The sequence below is a fragment of the Mesoplodon densirostris genome, chromosome 4 (genome assembly GCF_025265405.1).
Source record: "Mesoplodon densirostris isolate mMesDen1 chromosome 4, mMesDen1 primary haplotype, whole genome shotgun sequence".
Lineage (NCBI taxonomy): Eukaryota > Metazoa > Chordata > Mammalia > Artiodactyla > Ziphiidae > Mesoplodon > Mesoplodon densirostris.
In genome coordinates, this window is record NC_082664.1 from 33,178,506 (window position 1) to 33,197,423 (window position 18,918).

At 43.3% G+C, this 18,918-nt stretch overlaps 1 protein-coding gene across 1 annotated transcript; it reads left to right on the top strand.

Annotated features, from left to right (window-relative positions):
• The first annotated feature begins 16,147 nt into the window (after window positions 1-16,147).
• On the top strand, window positions 16,148-18,708 carry LOC132488037 (disintegrin and metalloproteinase domain-containing protein 21-like). Its single transcript, XM_060096044.1, has 3 exons — window positions 16,148-16,216; window positions 16,635-17,176; window positions 17,399-18,708. The coding sequence occupies exons 1-3, from the start codon at window positions 16,197-16,199 to the stop codon at window positions 18,706-18,708; spliced, it is 1,872 nt and encodes a 623-aa protein (XP_059952027.1). The 5' UTR covers window positions 16,148-16,196.
• The last annotated feature ends 210 nt before the right edge of the window (window positions 18,709-18,918 follow it).

Consider the following 18,918-nt stretch of genomic DNA (forward strand, 5'->3'; position numbering starts at 1 on the left):
GCTAATGTCTATCAGTTGTAAACCTCCTCCCACCTTTGTACTCTTAAAATGTAATGTCCGGGATGTGCCGCTACATACCCCATTGCTGTTTTGCCAGCTCTTTTCCAGGTAGCTGTGCCAAAAGGGGGCAGTAGAAGTAGCCTGGAATGATGGATGAAGGGAGAAGGGAGTTTACTTTCTTGTGTGCTAAAAGTTACTCTGTCATTTTGGTAGCCACATTTGGCTTTGGATTTCAGTTTTGATGACCCTGTTAGAACTACCCTCATTCTTCATTAGAAGTACCAGCACCAGATGACCACTGATACTTTCAGAGATCAGAGTTGCAGCTCTGGGGTTAGCAGTGTGGTCCTCCTCTGAGTTGCTGAAGCACCAACGTCAGCTAGTCACTTGCTCTCCTTAGAGGTCTTGGTGACTGCTCTGCAGAGGGCCTCCTTAAATCATCAGTACTTGAATGAACCCAACTTCTTTCCTTTGTTCCCTTGGCCCTAGGACGTCTAGGTGCTTTCAGTAGTTACTTCATTATGATAGTTTGAGTTATCCAGTAGCAGACACTGAATTAAAGCTTAGAGAGAAAGGATGATGAAGTCGGCTGTGCAGATGAGAAATAGCCTTGGCCATTTCACATTTCAGCCTTGGCCAACCTGGCAGCAAGCTCTAGGATGAATATTGCCTGACAGACTAGTCTTGAATTGGTCCAAAATGGCCTGGTCTTCATACCCTCCCCTTGCTTATTCACTGGATGTGAGTGCCCTGGGAAGGGTAAGAGCCTGGCCATGCACCTCCCAGCAACTGAGACTGACCCCAAAGAGCTAACATCTGGTTGCTCTATGCTGATCATAATCCCAGCAACTGGTCAGCAAGACTTTCCTGGGAGGAGGATGAAGGTGGCTCATTTGGAAATTCCACAGTCTGATCTTTGCATTGCTCTGATCAACTTTTCTTTATATGTTCTGGAAACAGCTCCTCCAGGATTCTGGCAGGCATCTCTGCCTGTGGGGAACCATAGAAGAGGGAGGTTTGTGGGATGAAGCAGAGACCCTAGTACTGTGTTTGGTTCTGGGGCTAAAGTTGATACTTACTGTCTCTCTCCACTATCTGTTCTAGTTTCCCTCATCTCTAGATAGCGTTCTGATGGCTTGGGTTGGATGTTAACCCTGTGTTATTACCCAGGCCCTTATCTTTAAAGCACCCGAGTGCCTGGTCACCATGTCTTTCTCAGGCTCGGATTGCTGAATCTATCCATTTATAGTAGCAATAGAGCTAGAAAATACAAAGAGGCACCCAAGGAGATCACCAGGGTTCCACACATATGCCCTACCTCCTCTCGATGATTAGGCTCAGGTATGCCTGTCAAGACTGTGCCACCTCTTCTTGCTACTGAAGGGACACAGGGAACCCCAAATGCCCAGGTGGGACTCCACTGTGAAAGTATGACCCATTTGGTGACCTTGCAGAGCCTAGAGTTGCAGGGGACAGGAGGCACAAACCACCTCAGTGAGTCATAGGTAGTGATGGTAAGTGGTGCCACTTCTACTTCCAGCCCCTGGTTTCCACCCATGTAGAAGCCTCTGGTTTAGTGTGTACAACCCATCATGGAATGGTACTTGTATTAGGGTTCAGCAGAGAAACAGAACCAACAGGATATAGTGATTTATATATTTATCCTTTCCCCAGAAGAGGAAGTAAAGTCCTCAGGGATGTTTGTTCTTCTTGATATCCAGTAACTTAAATACTATGATGTAAAATTAATAATGAGATACTGTGATATAAATTCAATATGCCTTATGCTACATGTTAAGGGAATAAGAGGAAATAACAATGAAAAAGAAAGGAAAGAAAACAAACAGGAAATATGAATGCAAATATATTCATATCAAAATAAGAACATACTCGCAACATATTACAGTCCTTGTTTCTATAACTGGTCACATGGTTGTAGCTGGTATTTATGACCATATTCTTTTACCACCCACTCTGTTCCCTTTGCCTTCAGCAAGTACTTCATCTAATCATGGTTCTTTATGTGGTGGGGTGATCCAAACCTTTATTCCTGAAGGGTCTGGGCCAATGCTGGATTGGGTTGTTATAGTTTTCCATTGACCTTAATAACAGGGCATGGTAATACTGAGATACCCTAAGCTGTTTCCTGTGTTCCAGACCTACTCTTCCTTACCTTTACTGTGGAGAAGTAGTCCAATTTCCCCTGGGTAATCAGGATCAATCACCCCAGCCATCACCATAGTTCCATTCATCGCCTATTGATTCAGAGGCATGAGGAGCCCAAATTGGCCAGGTGGCAGTCTTTTTTTCTTTGCTTTGCTTTTTTAAAAAACATCTTTATTGGAGTATAATTGCTTTACAATGGTGTGTTAGTTTCTGATTTATAACAAAGTGAATCAGCTATACGTATACATATATACCCATATCTCCTCCCTCTTGCGTCTCCCTCCCACCCTCACTATCCCACCCCTCTAGGTGGACACAAAGCACCAAGCAGATATCCCTGTGCTATGTGGCTGCTTCCCACTAGCTATCTATTTTACATTTGGTAGTGTATATATGTCCATGCCACTCTCTCACTGCGTTCCAGCTTACCCTTCCCCCTCCCCATGTCCTCAAGTCCATTCTCTATGTCTGCGTCTTTATTCCTATCCTGCCCCTAGGTTCCTCAGAGACTTTTTTTTTTTTTTAGATTCCATATATATGTGTTAGCATACGGTATGTGTTTTTCTCTTTCTGACTTACTTCACTCTGTATGACAGGCTCTAGGTCCATCCACCTCACTACAAGTAATTCAATTTCGTTTCTTTTTATGGCTGAGTAATATTCCATTGTATATATGTGCGACATCTTCTTTATCCATTCATCTGTTGATGGGCACTTAGGTTGCTTCCATGTCCTGGATGTTGTAAATAGTGCTGCAATGAACATTGTGGTACATGACTCTTTTTTAATTATGGTTTTCTCAGGGTATATGCCCAGTAGTGGGATTGCTGGGTCGTATGGTAGTTCTATTTTTAGTTTTTTAAGGAATCTTCATACTGTTCTCCAAAGTGGCTGTATCAATTTACATTCCCACCAACAGTGCAAGAGGGTTCCTTTTTCTCCACACCCTCTCCAGCATTTATTGTTTGTAGATGTTTTGATGATGGCAGGTGGCAGTCTTAACTTCCAGTTAATAGAATCATTGTTGTGTCTCCTGGTGGAAGCATTCCTCCCTCTAGGACTAAGACCTCTAGGCCAGCAAAGTGTAAAGTCATGGGAACAGGAAGCAAAAATTTTGCTAGTGGGTCACTAAGGTTAATAATGAGTGGTGTCAGGCTTCCCTGGTGGCGCAGTGGTTGAGAATCTGCCTGCTAATGCAGGGGACACGGGTTCGAGCCCTGGTATGGGAAGATCCCACATGCCGTGGAGCAACTAGGCCCGTGAGCCACAACTACTGAGCCTGCGCATCTGGAGCCTGTGCTCCACAACGAGAGAGGCCACGATAGTGAGACCCGTGCACTGTGATGAAGAGTGGCCCCCGCTCAACGCAACTAGAGAAAGCCCTCACACAGAAACGAAGACCCAACACAGCCAAAAATAAATAAATAAAATTTTAAAAATAAAAAATAAAAAATAATGAGTGGTGTCAATTCCATTTCCACCTTGATTCCTGGACTCATGAATCCTGGGTTTGGGAGAAACAGCACCATATATTGGACATTGATTCAGGGCATATACAGCATTCTGGAGACCCTTGCTCCAGCCCTGCAAGGTATGGCCACCTAGCTGGCACTATAACTGAGTCTTCAAAAGGCCATTCCACCATTCTGTCAAGACAACTGCTTCAGGATGGTGGGGAACATGGTAAGACCAGTGAATTCTATAAGCATGGACCAATTGCCACATTTTTTTCCCTATGAAGTGAGTTCCTTGATCAGAAGCAGTGCTGTGTGGAATACCATGGTGGTGGATAAGGCATTCTGTAAGTCCATGGTTGGTATCTTTGGAAGAAGCACTGGGTGCAGGGAGGGCAAATTACATCCAGAGTGTCTACTCCAGTAAGAATAAAATGCTTCCCCTTCTGTACAGGAAGCAGTCCAGTGTAATGAACCCTCTTCTGGCATGCACCCCCCAGGTAGCTGTCTGATCACCGCAGGAAATGTTGCCATATTTGGGGCTCAGTGTTGGTCTCTGCCACTGAAGATTGGGAAGTTAGTGGTGGCCGTAGCTTGGTCATCCTTGGTGAGTGGATGTCCATGTTGCAAAGCCCAAGTATAACTGCCAACCCTGCCCTGCCACCATGGCCACTTTGTTAATGAGCCCATTGGGTGATGACGGGTGGCTGGGGAAAGAGGCTGACTGATATCAACAGAATGGGTCATCCTGTCCACTTGGTTATTAAAATCCTCTGCTGAGGTAAGCTTTTGGTGAGCATTCACATGGGACACAAATACCTTCATGTTTTTTGACCATTCAGAGAGGTCTATCCACATACCTCTTTCCCATATTTCTTTGTCACCAATTTTCAAATCATGTTCCTTCCATGTCCGTAACCATGCAGACAAACCTTTGGTCACAGCCCATGAATTGGTATATAATCACAGATCTGGCCTTTTCTCCTTGTAATCAATGTGCACAACTAAGTGAACTCCCCAAAGTTCTGTCCACTGAGAGAATTTCTCTTCACCACTATCCTTTAGGGATGTCCCAGAGAAAGGCCGTAGTGTTGCAGCTGTCCATATTCAGGTGGTGCATGCATATCATGCAGAACCATCTTTAAACCAGGCCCAGATCTTCTATTCCCCTGTCAACTGTTCACAGGGAACTCCCCATTAGGCTCCCCTGCTTGGGCCTGACTTTGTATATATCAGTTCAATTTGATGATGGAGTGTACTGTGCAGGCCCACTTTATGGCGCGGTGGGTCAGATAATACCCAGTTCATCATGGGCAACTTGGTGGCCCATCATCAAGCATTCAGTAGCTACTATGGCCCACTAATACACCAAGAGCTCTTTCTCAAAAGGAGAGTAGTCATCCAAAGGTTATGGCACAGCCTTGCTCCAAAATCTTAAAGGCCTGCAGTGTGATTTACCTATATGAGCCTGACAAAGGCTCCAAACAGTGTCCCTACCTGCCAGAGAGACTTCAAGCACCATTGGATGTGCTGGATCATATGGCCCAAGTGGCAGAGCAGTTTGCACAGCAGCCTGGACCTGGGGCAGAGCCTTCTCTTCTTCTGGGCCCCACTCAAAACTAACAGTTTTTCAGGTCACTTGGTAAATGGACTGGAGTAACACACCAAATGAGGAATATGTTGCCTCCCAAATCCAAAGAGGACCACTAGGTATTGAGCCTCTTTCTTGGTTGTAGGAGAGCCAGATTCCACTTCCTCTTTATCTTAGAAGTGATATATTGACATGCTCCATACCACAGGACCCCTATAAATTTCACTGAGGTAGAAGTGAATTTTAGTCAGATTTATTTCCCACCCTCTGACACGCAAATGTCTTACCAATTAGCCTAGGGTAGTTACTACTACTCACTCACTAGGTGTAATCAACATAATATCATCCATATAATGGGCCTGTATGATATCCCCTGGAAGGGAAAGGTGATTGAGATCCCTGCAAACTAAATTATGAATAGGGCTGGAGGTTTGATATGCCTCTGAGGGAGAACAGTGTATGTGTATTGCTAACCTTGCCAGTTGAAAGCAAACTGCTGCTGGCGGACCTTATGGACAAGTATGGAGAAAAAGACATTTGCCACATCAATAGCTGCATACCAGGTACCCAGGGATATGTTAATTTGCTCAAGCAAAGAAACCATATCTGGTACAGCAGCTGCAATTGGAGGCACCACCTGGTTAAGCTTACAATAAAGTAATCCACTGTCATTCTCCAAGATCCACCTGCCTTTTGCACAGGCCAAATAGAGATGAATGAGGATGTGGTGTGAATCACCACCCCTGCATCCTTCAAGTCCTCGATAGTGGCAGTAGTATCTGTGATCCTTCAAGGGATATGGTATCACTTTTGGTTTATTATTTTCCTAGGTAGAGACTACGAATAGCTTCCACTTAGCCTTTTCTACCATAATAGCCATCACTGCATAAGTAGGGAACAAATGTGAGGATTTTTCCAGCTGCTAATATGTCTTTTCCAATTATGTATTCTGCAACTGGGTAAATAACCACAGGGTGGGTTCAGAGAGCCACTGGACCTACTGTGAGATGGGCCTGAGCTAAAGCTCCATTGACCACCTGACCTCCATGAACACCTACTCTGACTGGAGGGCCACAGTGATGTTTTGGGTCTTCTGGAATCAGTGTCAGTTCAAATCCACTGTCTGGTAGTCTCTGAAAGGTATGATTATTTCCTTTCCCCCAATGTACAGTTACCCTGGTAAAGGGTCACAGGTCCCTCTAGGGAAGGCTGGGAGAAAAGTTAACTGTATAAATTTTCATTAGTGTATCAGGGTCCTTCCTCAAGGGGAACTGGCCTCCCATTCATTCAAGGGGTTTTGGGTCTGTAAACTGGCTTAACTCTGGGAATTGATTGAATGGTTGTGACTCTCTGTTTTCCTGAGTTAAGTGACTTTTGTTCACTTGACTTAGAGCTTTTCTGCTTATTTAGATCAAGAGAGAATTTCTATTTCTCTTCCAGGAGCATCGTGATTAACTCACCAAGACCAAAGGTTTGCATGACTCTGACTTTTCTGATTGCTGCTTTGGCTCTATTGTTCATTATGGTAATCTTGCCTTCCTTGTCTTTGGTGGTTGAGTGCCACCACTTGGCCCCTGCCACCCTAGGATACATATATTCCTATTGCATTTAGGTTTCCCAATTGAGTGGCCGTGGTTCTCGCTCTAAGATCTGTCCTCCAGAGAAGAGCCATCATGGAGCCCTTCAAGGATGTTGGGCTCCCCTCATAAATTTATTTCTCAAAATATTAGTGAAAGGTATGTCCTCTGGACCCCTTCAGTGTGGGTGAGTAAGTCTTTTCTTTTTTTTTTTTTTACATCTTTATTGGAGTATAATTGCTTTACAATGGTGTGTTAGTTTCTGCTTTATAACGAAGTGAATCAGTTATACATATATATATATGTTCCCATATCTCTTCTCTCTTGTGTCTCGCTCCCTCCCACCGTCCCTATCCCACCCCTCTAGGTGGTCACAAATCACCGAGCTGATCTCCCTGTGCTATGCAGCTGCTTCCCACTAGCTATCTATTTTACGTTTGGTAGTGTATATATGTCCATGACACTCTCTCACTTTGTCACAGCTTACCCTTCCCCTTCCTCATATCCTCAAGTCCATTCTCTAGTAGGTCTGTGTCTTTATTCCTGTCTTACCCCTAGTTTCTTCATGACATTTTTTTTCTTAAATTCCATGTATATGTGTTAGCATACGGTATTTGTCTTTGTCTTTCTGACTTACTTCACTCTGTATGACAGACTCTAGGTCCATCCACCCATTACAAGTAGCTCAATTTCATTTCTTTTTATGGCTGAATAATATTCCATTGTATATATGTGCCACATCTTCTTTATCCATTCATCCAGTGATGGACACTTAGGTTGTTTCCATCTCGTGGCTATTGTAAATAGAGCTGCAATGAACATTTTGGTACATGACTCTTTTTGAATTATGGTTTTCTCAGGGTATATGCCCAGTAGTGGGATTGCTGGGTCATATGGTAGTTCTATTTGTAGTTTTTTAAGGAACCTCCATACTGTTCTCCATAGTGGCTGTACCAATTCACATTCCCACCAGCAGTGCAAGAGTGTTCTCTTTTCTCCACACCCACTCCAGCATTTATTGTTTCTAGATTTTTTGGTGATGGCCATTCTGACTGGTGTGAGATGATATCTCATTGTGGTTTTGATTTGCATTTCTCTAATGATTAATGATGTTGAGCATTCTTTCATGTGTTTGTTGGCAGTCTGTATATCTTCTTTGGAGAAATGTCTATTTAGGTGTTCTGCCCATTTTTGGATTGGGTTGTTTGTATTTTTGTTATTGAGCTGCATGAGTTGCTTATAAATTTTGGAGATTAATCCTTTGTCAGTAGCTTCATTTGCAAATATTTTCTCCCATTCTGAGGGTTGTCTTTTGGTTTTGTTTATGGTTTTCTCTACTGTGCAAAAGCTTTGAAGTTTCATTAGGTCCCATTTGTTTATTTTTGTTTTTATTTCCATTTCTCTGGGAGGTGGGTCAAAAAGGATCTTGCTGTGATTTATGTCATAGAGTGTTCTGCCTATGTTTTCCTCTAAGAGTTTGATAGTTTCTGGCCTTACATTTAGGTCTTTAATCCATTTTGGGCTTATTTTTGTGTATGGTGTTAGGGAGTGATCTAATCTCATACTTTTACATGTCCCTGTCCAGTTTTCCCAGCACCACTTATTGAAGAGGCTGTCCTTTCTCCACTGTACATTCCTGCCTCCTTTATCAAAGATAAGGTGACCATATGTGCGTGGGTTTATCTCTGGGCTTTCTATCCTGTTCCATTGATCTATCTTTTCTGTTTTTGTGCCAGTACCATACTGTCTTGATTACTGTAGCTTTGTAGTATAGTCTGAAGTCAGGGAGCCTGTTTCCTCCAGCTCCGTTTTTCCTTCTCAAGATTGCTTTGGCTATTCAGGGTCTTTTGTGTTTCCATACAAATTGTGAAATTTTTTGTTCTAGTTCTGTGAAAAATGCCAGTGGTACTTTGATAGGGATTGCATTGAATCTGTAGATTGCTGTGGGTAGTAGATTCATTTTCACAATGTTGATTCTTCCAATCCAAGAACATGGTATATCTCTCCATCTATTTGTATCATCTTTAATTTCTTTCATCAGTACCTTATAATTTTCTGCATACAGGTCTTTTGTCTCCTTAGGTAGGTTTACTCCTAGATATTTTAGTCTTTTTGTTGCAATGGTAAATGGCAGTGTTTCCATAATTTCTCTTTCAGATTTTTCATCATTAGTGTATAGGAATGCCAGAGATTTCTGTGCATTAATTTTGTATCCTGCTACTTTACAAAACTCATTGATTAGCTCTAGTAGTTTTCTGGTAGCTTCTTTAGGGTTCTCTATGTATAGTATCATGTCATCTGCAAACAGTGAGAGCTTTACTTCTTCTTTTCCGATTTGGATTCCTTTTATTTCCTTTTCTTCTCTGATTGCTGTGGCTAAAACTTCCAAAACTAAGTTGAATAAGAGTGGTGAGAGTGGGCAGCCTTGTCTTGTTCCTGATCTTAGTGGAAATGGTTTCAGTTTTTCACCATTGAGGACGATGTTGGCTGTGGGTTTGTCATATATGGCCTTTATTATGTTGAGGAAAGTTCCCTCTATGCCTACTTTCTGCAAGGTTTTTATCATAAATGGGTGTTGAATTTTGTCGAAAGCTTTCTCTGCATCTATTGAGATGATCATATGGTTTTCCTCCTTTAATTTGTTAATATGGTGTATCACATTGATTGATTTGCGTATATTGAAGAATCCTTGCATTCCTGGAATAAAGCCCACTTGATCATGGTGTTTGATCCTTTTAATGTGCTGTTGGATTCTGTTTGTTAGTATTTTGTTGAGGATTTTTGCATCTATGTTCATCAGTGATATTGGCCTGTAGTTTTCTTTCTTTGTGGCATCCTTCTCTGGTTTTGGTATCAAGGTGATGGTGGCCTCGTAGAATGAGTTTGGGAGTGTTCCTCCCTCTGCTATATTTTGGAGGAATTTGAGAAGGAGGAGTGTTAGCTCTTCTCTAAATGTTTGATAGAATTCGCCTGTGAAGCCATGTGGTCCTGGGCTTTTGTTTGTTGCAAGATTTTTAATCACAGTTTCAATTTCAGTGCTTGTGATTGGTCTGTTTATGTTTTCTATTTCTTCCTGATTCAGTCTTGGCAGGTTGTGCATTTCTAAGAATTTGTCCATTTCTTCCAAGTTGTCCATTTTATTGGCATAGAGTTGGTTGTAGTAATCTCTCATGATCTTTTGTATTTCTGCAGTGTCAGTTGTTACTTCTCCTTTTTCATTTCTAATTCTATTGATTTGAGTCTTCTCCTTTTTTTTCTTGATGAGTCTGGCTAATGGTTTATCAATTTTGTTTATCTTCTCAAAGAACCAGCTTTTAGTTTTATTGATCTTTGCTTTCGTTTCCTTCATTTCTTTTTCATTTATTTCTGATCTGATTTTTTTTTTTTTTTTTTTTTTTGCATTACGCGGGCCTCTCACTGTTGTGGCCTCTCCCGTTGCGGAGCACGGGCTCCGGACGCGCAGGCTCAGCGGCCATGGCTCACGGGCCCATCCGCTCCGCGGCATGTGGGATCTTCCCGGACCGGGGCACGAACCCGTGTCCCCCGCATCGGCAGGCGGACTCGCAACCACTGCGCCACCAGGGAAGCCCTCTGATCTGATTTTTATGATTTCTTTCCTTCTGCCTACTTTGGGGTTTTTTTGTTCTTCTTTCTCTAATTGCTTTAGGTGCAAGGTTAGGTTGTTTATTCGAGATGTTTCCTGTTTCTTAAGGTAGGATTGTATTGATATAAACTTTCCTCTTAGAACTGCTTTTGCTGCATCCCATAGGTTTTGGGTCGTCATGTCTCCATTGTCATTTGTTTCTAGGTATTTTTGATTTCCTCTTTTATTTCTTCAGTGATCACTTCGTTATTAAGTAATGTATTGTTTAGCCTCCATGTGTTTGTATTTTTTACAGCTCTTTTCCTGTAATTGATATCTAGTCTCATAGCATTGTGGTCAGAAAAGATACTTGATACAATTTCAATTTTCTTAAATTTACCAAGTCTAGATTTGTGACCCAAGATATGATCTATCCTGGAGAATGTTCCATGAGCACTTGAGAAAAATGTGTATTCTGTTGTTTTTGGATGGAATATCCTATAAATATCAATTAAGTCCATCTTGTTTAATGTATCATTTAAAGCTTGTGTTTCCTTATTTATTTTCATTTTGGATGATCTGTCCATTGGTGAAAGTGGGGTGTTAAAGTCCCCTACTATTAATGTGTGACTGTCAATTTCCCCTTTTATGGCTGTTAGTATTTGCCTTATATATTTGAGGTGCTCCTATTTTGGGTGCATAAATATTTACAATTGTTGTATCTTCTTCTTGGATCAATCCCTTAATCATTATGTAGTGTCCTTCTTTGTCTCTTCTAATAGTCTTTATTTTAAAGTCTATTTTGTCTGATATGAGAATTGCTACTCCAGCCTTCTTTTGGTTTCCATTTGCATGGAATATCTTTTTCCATTCCCTTACTTTCAATCTGTATGTGTCTCTAGGTCTGAAGTGGGTCTCTTGTAGACAGTATATATATGGGTCTTGTTTTTGTATCCATTCAGCCAATCTGTGTCTTTTGGTGTGCACATTTAGTCCATTTACATTCAAGGTAATTATCAATATGTATGTTCCTATTCCCATTTTCTTAATTGTTCTGGGTTCGTTATTGTAGGTCTTTTCCTTCTCTTGTGTTTCTTGCCTAGAGGAGTTCCTTTAGCGTTTGTTTTAAAGCTGGTTTGGTGGTGCTGAACTCTCTCAGCTTTTGCTTGTCTGTAAAGGTTTTAATTTCTCCATCAAATCTGAATGAGATCCTTGCTGGGTAGAGTAATCTTGGTTGCAGGTTTTTCTCCTTCATCACTTTAAATATGTCCTGCCAGTCCCTTCTGGCTTGCAGAGTTTCTGCTGAGAGATCAGCTGTTAACCTTATGGAGATTCCCTTGTGTGTTGTTTGTTGTTTTTCCCTTGCTGCTTTTAATATGTTTTCTTTGTATTTAATTTTTGACAGTTTGATTAATATGTGTCTTGGCATATTTTTCCTTGGATTTATCCTGTATGGGACTCTCTGTGCTTCCTGGACTTGGTTAACTATTTCCTTTCCCATATTAGGGAAGTTTTCAACTATAATTTCTTCAAATATTTTCTCAGTCCCTTTCTTTTTCTCTTCTTCTTCTGGAACCCCTATAATTCAAGTGTTGGTGTGTTTAATGTTGTCCCAGAGGTCTCTGAGACTGTCCTCACAGTTCTTTTCATTCTTTTTTCTTTATTCTGCTCTGCAGTAGTTATTTCCACTATTTTATATTCCAGGTCACTTATCTGTTCTTCTGCCTCAGTTATTCTGCTATTGATCCCATCTAGAGTATTTTTAGTTTCATTTATTGTGTTGTTCATTGTTGCTTGTTTCATCTTTAGTTCTTCTAGGTCCTTGTTAAATGTTTCTTGCATTTTGTCTATTCTATTTCCAAGATTTTGGATCATCTTTACTATCATTATTCTGAATTCTTTTTCAGGTAGACTGCCTATTTCTTCTTCATTTGTTAGGTCTGGTGGGTTTTTATCTTGCTCCTTCATCTGCTGTGTGTTTTTCTGTCTTTTCATTTTGCTTATGTTACTGTGTTTGTGGTCTCCTTTTTGCAGGCTGCAGGTTCGTGGTTCCCGTTGTTTTTGGTGTCTATCCCCAGTGGCTAAGGTTAGTTCAATGGGTTGTGTAGGCTTCCTGGTGGAGGGGACTAGTGCCTGTGTTCTGGTGGATGAGGCTGGATCTTGTCTTTCTGGTGGGCAGGTCCATGTCTGGTGGTGTGTTTTGGGGTGTCTGTGGACTTTCTATGATTTTAGGCAGCCTCTCTGCTAATGGGTGTGGTTGTGTTCCTGTCTTGCTAGTTGTTTGGCATAGGGTGTCCAGCACTGTAGCTTGCTGGTCATTGAGTGAACCTGGGTGCTGGCGTTGAGATGGAGATCTCTGGGAGATTTTCGCCGTTTGGTATTATGTGGAGCTGGGAGGTCTCTTGTGGACCAGTGTCTTGAAGTTGGTTCTCCCACCTCAGAGGCACAGCACTGACTCCTGGCTGCAGCACCAAGAGCCTTTCATCCACACGGCAGAATAAAAGGGAGAAAAAGTAGAAAGAAAGAATTAGTAGAAGAAGAAAGAAAGAAAGAAAGAAAGGAGGGATAGAGGGAGGGAGGGAGGGAGGAAGGAAGGAGGGAAGGAAGGAAAAAAGAAAGAAGATAAAGTAAAATAAAGGTAAAATATAATAAAGTTATTAAAATAAAAAATAATTATTAAGAAAAAAAAAAAAAACGGACGGATAGAACCCTATGACAAATGGTGGAAGCAAAGGTGTACAGCCAAAATCTCACACAGAAGCATACACATACACACTCAAAAAAAAGAGGAAAAGGGGAAAAAATCATAAGTCTTGCTCTCAAAGTCCACTTCCTCAATTTGGGATGATTCGTTGTGTATTCATGTATTCCACAGATGCAGGGTACATCAAGTTGATTGTGGAGCTTTAATCCGCTGCTTCTGAGGCTGCTGGGAGAGATTTCCCTTTCTCTTCTTTGTTCGCACAGCTCCCGGAGCTCAGCTTTGTATTTGGCCCCGCCTCTGCGTGTAGGTCGCCGGAGGGCGTCTGTTCTTCGCTCAGACAGGACGGGGTTAAAGGAGCCTCTGATTCGGGGGCTCTGGCTCACTCAGGCCGGGGGGAGGGAGGGGTACGGAGTGCGGGGTGGGCCTGCAGCAGCAGAGGCCGGCATGACATTGCACCAGCCTGAGGCGCGCCGTGCGTTCTCCCGGGAAAGTTGTCCCTGGACCCCGGGACCCTGGTAGTGGCGGGCTGCACAGGCTCCCCAGAAGGGGTGTGTGGATAGTGACCTGTGCTCACACACAGGTTTCTTGGTGGCGGCAGCAGCAGCCTTAGCGTCCCACGCCCGTCTCTGTGGTCCGCGCTGATGGCCGCGGCTCACGCCCGTCTCTGGAGCTCCTTCAAGCAGCACTCTTAATCCCCTCTCCTCACGCACCAGGAAACAAAGAGGGAAGAAAATGTCTCTTGCCTCTTCGGCAGGTCCAGACTTTTCCTGGATTCCCTCCCGGCTAGCTGTGGCGCATTAGCCCCTTCAGGCTGTGTTCAGGCCGCCAGCCCCAGTCTTCTCCCTGCGCTCCGACCGAAGCCCGAGCCTCAGCTCCCAGCACCTCCTGCCCCGGCGGGTGAGCAGACAAGCCTCTCGGGCTGGTGAGTGATGGTTGGCACTGATCCTCTGTGCGGGAATCTCTCCGCTTTGCCCTCCACACCCCTGTTGCTGTGCTCTCCTCCGTGGCTCCGAAGCTTTCCCCCTCCGCCACCCGCAGTCTCCGCCCGCGAAGGGGCTCCTAGTGTGTGGAAACCTTTCCTCCTTCACAGCTCCCTCCCACTGGTGCAGGTCCCGTCCCTATCCTTTTGTCTCTGTTTATTCTTTTTTCTTTTGACCTGCCCAGGTACGTGGGGAGTTTCTTGCCTTTTGAGAGGTCTGAGGTCTTCTGCCAGCGTTCAGTAGGTGTTCTGTAGGAGCTGTTCCACGTGTTGATGTATTTCTGGTGTATCTGTGGGGAGGAAGGTGATCTCCGCGTTTTACTCTTCCGCCATCTTCCCCTCGTCCCCCGAATAATTCCATCTTTAAATCACTTTTCTCTTCCTACATTTTACTAGAAGCTTATAACAAAAGGAAATAAGCCAGCCACTCCTGCAACACTTTGCTGAGATATTTCCCCAGCTAAATATCCAACTTATGCTCTAAAGTTGTACATTTCACAAGACACTAGGACACAAACCCACTCCAGCCAAACCCACTCCAGCCAATTTCTTTGCTACTTGATAACAAATGGCTTTTCCTCCATTGTCCAATAACATAATCCCCATTTCTGCCTCATTAGTATGGCCTTTCCAGTCCATATCCTACCAATCTGTTCAAGATTACTTAGGTATTTTCTAAGGAGGTTGGGGGTCTTCTATACAACTTTTCTTTTTTATTTCTAGGCTGTCACCAAGAGTCTGTCCACAGCGCTGTAGGCTTTCTAGTCTTCCGCTCAAAACTCTTCCAATCTCTACCCAATATCTAGTTCCATGCCATTCACACAATTTCAGGTAACTGTTACCTACAACAGTACTTCCAGGGAGAAATTTTATGTTATATTATATTAAGGCAGTAAAACACCATAGGCTGGGTGACTTATACATAAGAGAACTTTATTTCTCAGTTCTGGAGGCCAGTAAGTCCAAGATCAAGGCACCAGCAAACTTAATGTCTGGTGAGAACCACTTCCTGGCTCATAAATGACACCTTCTCACCGTAACCACACAGGGCAAAAGGGGTGAAGGATCTCTCTGAGGCCTCTTTTATAAAAGCACTAATCGCCTCCCAAAGACCCCACCCACTAATACCACCACCTTGGGGGTTAGGATTTCAAACGTTCATCTTGAGCACACCCCAATCAAGATTCAGAAGTTTCCCATCACTCCAGAAAGTTCCCTCCATCCCTCCATTCCCTCACATCAGGAAAACAGTGATTTAAATTCTGTTCCCCTATATTATTATTATTATTATTATTATTATTTTTTGTGGTATGCGGGCCTCTCACTGTTGTGGCCTCCCCCGTCGCGGAGCACAGGCTCCGGACGCGCAGGCTCCGGACGCGCAGGCTCAGCGGCCATGGCTCACGGGCCCAGCCGCTCCGCGGCATATGGGATCCTCCCAGACCGGGGCACGAACCCGTATCCCCTGCATCGGCAGGCGGACTCTCAACCACTTGCGCCACCAGGGAGGCCCCTCCCCTATATTATTTTCTGGACTATTCCAGAACTTCATACAAATGAAGTCCTGTATGAAGGTTCTTTGGTCTGATTTCTTTCTATCATCATAATATCTATGAGATAGATACATCCATGTCCTTACACATATCAGAAACTTGTGCAGATTTACTGAGGATTATCCCACTGAATGAATATGCCAGTTTGTTTGCCATTCATCTATTCAGTACTGGTTGTTTGTTTACAGTCTGTGGAATAAACTTGTGAATAATGCTGCTATGAATATCCACATACGAATCGCTGTGGGGAACGTCCTATGGCTAGAATCACTGAGACGTAGAGCAAGTGTAAGTTTAACTTTATTAGAAACTATTATTATCCACCCTACCTTTTCTACTCATGACACTATTTATTCTTTGGTTCCATTAATCGCCCCCAACACATTCCATTTTTAAAAAGTATGAGAGAATCTGATTCTCTCCTCAAAATTCTTACAGAAAGAAGCTTCCACTCTCCTCTCCATTTTGTAATTTCTTAATTACAAATTGAAGCCTTGTCTCATGTTGGTTTCAGGAAGAAAAAGTCAATCACTGTCTTAAAATTGCACCAAACCCACTGATTCTTCCCCTGTGACTTCTCCAAGAGGCCATGGGACCACTCAGCCCAAGGTATACACTCCATTTTTCCTAATTTCTCCCATGTTTCCTCCTCTCTAAGAGCCCTGTGCCAGGATCCCCAGGATCACTTAGCACAGCCCCTCCCCCTCATGAATACACCATTGTTATGTAAGAGCTTCCCCCTCCCTCCTCCACCTCTCTGGGCATGCCCAGCCTCCAGCCTCTCTCTGCTCTCCTCAGGACTAGACTGCTGTTTAGGAGTTGCTGTTCCAGGGATAGTCTTGCCTGCCTCCCGCTGGAGTGCATTTCTTTGGTCACAGGCTTCCTCACTCATGGGGCCTGCCTGGGCCCAGGCCCACCTGGCAGGTCATCTCTGGCTGCTTCTGCTCTGTCTACTCCTGTTTTCAACCTGCTGCTCCCATGACCCCCAAGGTTGGCGCTTCACTTCCTCTGAAATTGTGATCCCCAGGAAGGTGTCCCACAGAGTGCGTGGAGCCGCAACACAAGGCCAGCTCTCCTACATGGTTCGCTTCAGTGGCCAAAGACATGTGCTTCACATGAGAGTCAAGAAGAGCTTGCTGCCCAGGCATTTTCCTGTTATCACCGATAATGACCAAGGCGCCGTGCAGGAGGACTACCCTTTTATCCCCCGAGACTGTTACTACTTTAGCTACCTGGAAGGGGTTCCTGGGTCCATGGGCACACTGGACACCTGCTATGGGGGTCTGCGTGGCATGCTGCAGGTGGATGACTTCACTTACGAAATCAAACCACTGGAGGCTTCTTCCAAATTCGAGCATTTGATTTCTCAGCTTGTGTCGCAAAAAACACCAGCAGAGGATGCAAAATGTAAGATTGAAAGGAAAGATACAAATCAAGAAGATGAGGAGGCGATGATTGCTGAGATGCCTAGAGCAGCTCCTGTGTATTTGTGGTGGCCGCATAGGAAATACTTAAAAATTCACTACACAGTTTCTAACTCATTAGTTGTTCAGAACCCTAATCATACACGTATAATAGAGAATGTAGTGATTATAAACAACATATTGCATAGCATTTTCTACCAGGCTCACCTTCAGGTTTCGATTCGTCTTATGTGCATATGGGATGGCATGGATAGGATGGATTTATATAGTTGGCCTAGTGCTGAAGCTGCAGTACGTGAATTTGGTTTATGGAAATTGTGGGGATGGTATTCACAAATTCCTCATGATACTTCAATGCTTTTCACAGGACATAAAATCGCTGGATCCTCATATTATAGCAGCCATGAAGGAATATGCAACCCCAATTGGGGAGCATCGTTTGTATTTGTTTCAAATTATCACATATTTTTAGCTTCAACTGTTGCAGCACATGCAATAGGTCATGTTATGGGCTGTGTACACGATGGTCCAGGTTGTCACTGTTTTCGAAGAAATCACTGCATCATGGCTCCTGAGCCTGGTCTTCTAGATATGATGAGCAATTGTACATACAGCAAACTGCATCAACGGGTTTCTATGTGGGATCCTTGTTTGAGTATACCAAACGTACCATACAGTAATTTTCCTTATGTAGCTCCTCGCTGTGGTGACAAGATCATAAATCAGAGGGAAGAATGTGACTGTGGCACCTTAAAAGACTGTGCTAGGGATCCGTGTTGTCAGAACCATTGTGTCCTCACCAATGGCAGTGATTGCAGTGAAGGAAGTTGCTGCTTTAAGTGTAAATATGCTCAACCTGGAACTCTTTGCAGAGATACTCTTGGTATTTGTGATCTACCAGAATACTGTAATGGGACAACGCATGTTTGTCCAGCTGACACTTATATCCAGGATGGAACCCCATGTTCACCATTAGCTGTTTGTATGAAGGGGAACTGTAGTGACCGTGATATGCAGTGTCAAGCCCTCTTTGGCTATAAAGTAAAAGATGCTGCAGCAGCATGCTATAAAACATTGAATATCATAGGTGACCGATTTGGGAACTGTGGTGTGAGGTTACTTCAAGGAGGAGGAAACCCTGTAAAATGTGAACAAGATGATGTTCTGTGTGGAATGCTGCACTGTGCTAACGTGAAGGAACTTCCTGGTGGTGGGGAGCACACTACCTTTCATCATATGGTAGTACAAGATATTAAACCAGAAAGCTGCTTTGGGTACGATGCCCACTTTGGGACAGACTCACCGGAAATGGGGCTTGTAGTGGATGGTGCATCATGTGGCCCAGGATCATACTGTAAGGACCAAAATTGTACTTTTTTTCAAGACTTGGGTTTTGACTGTGATGTCAAGATGTGCAATTACAGAGGGGTATGCAACAACCAAAGACATTGTCACTGTCAGCAAGGTTGGAAACCACCAAATTGTAGCGAGAGAGGACCAGGTGGCAGTGTAGATAGTGGGCCCCCACCTGACAGAGAAATAGGTATTCGAGCCAGGCTACTAACGAATATAAACAGAGGAACAGCTCTACTGCTTCTTCGTCTTTTCCTTCTTTTGCTTTCAGCAGTTATAGGTGCCTTTTACTATGTAAAAGATATTATGGAAAACGAAAACTAAACTGTTGGAAAAAATAATCCCTTGAACCCAAGTAAATACAAACTGGAACACACAAAATGGAGAAAATTACTTTGGCACTTACGGGAAGAAATGATCGATAATCACTCTTACAGGATTACTTACGTAATTCTATGACTCTTCCCAAGTTGTTATCTTGAAATAAAATGACTTGGCAATTTAAAAAGGGTCTGTGTGGTTAAATGCATTTAA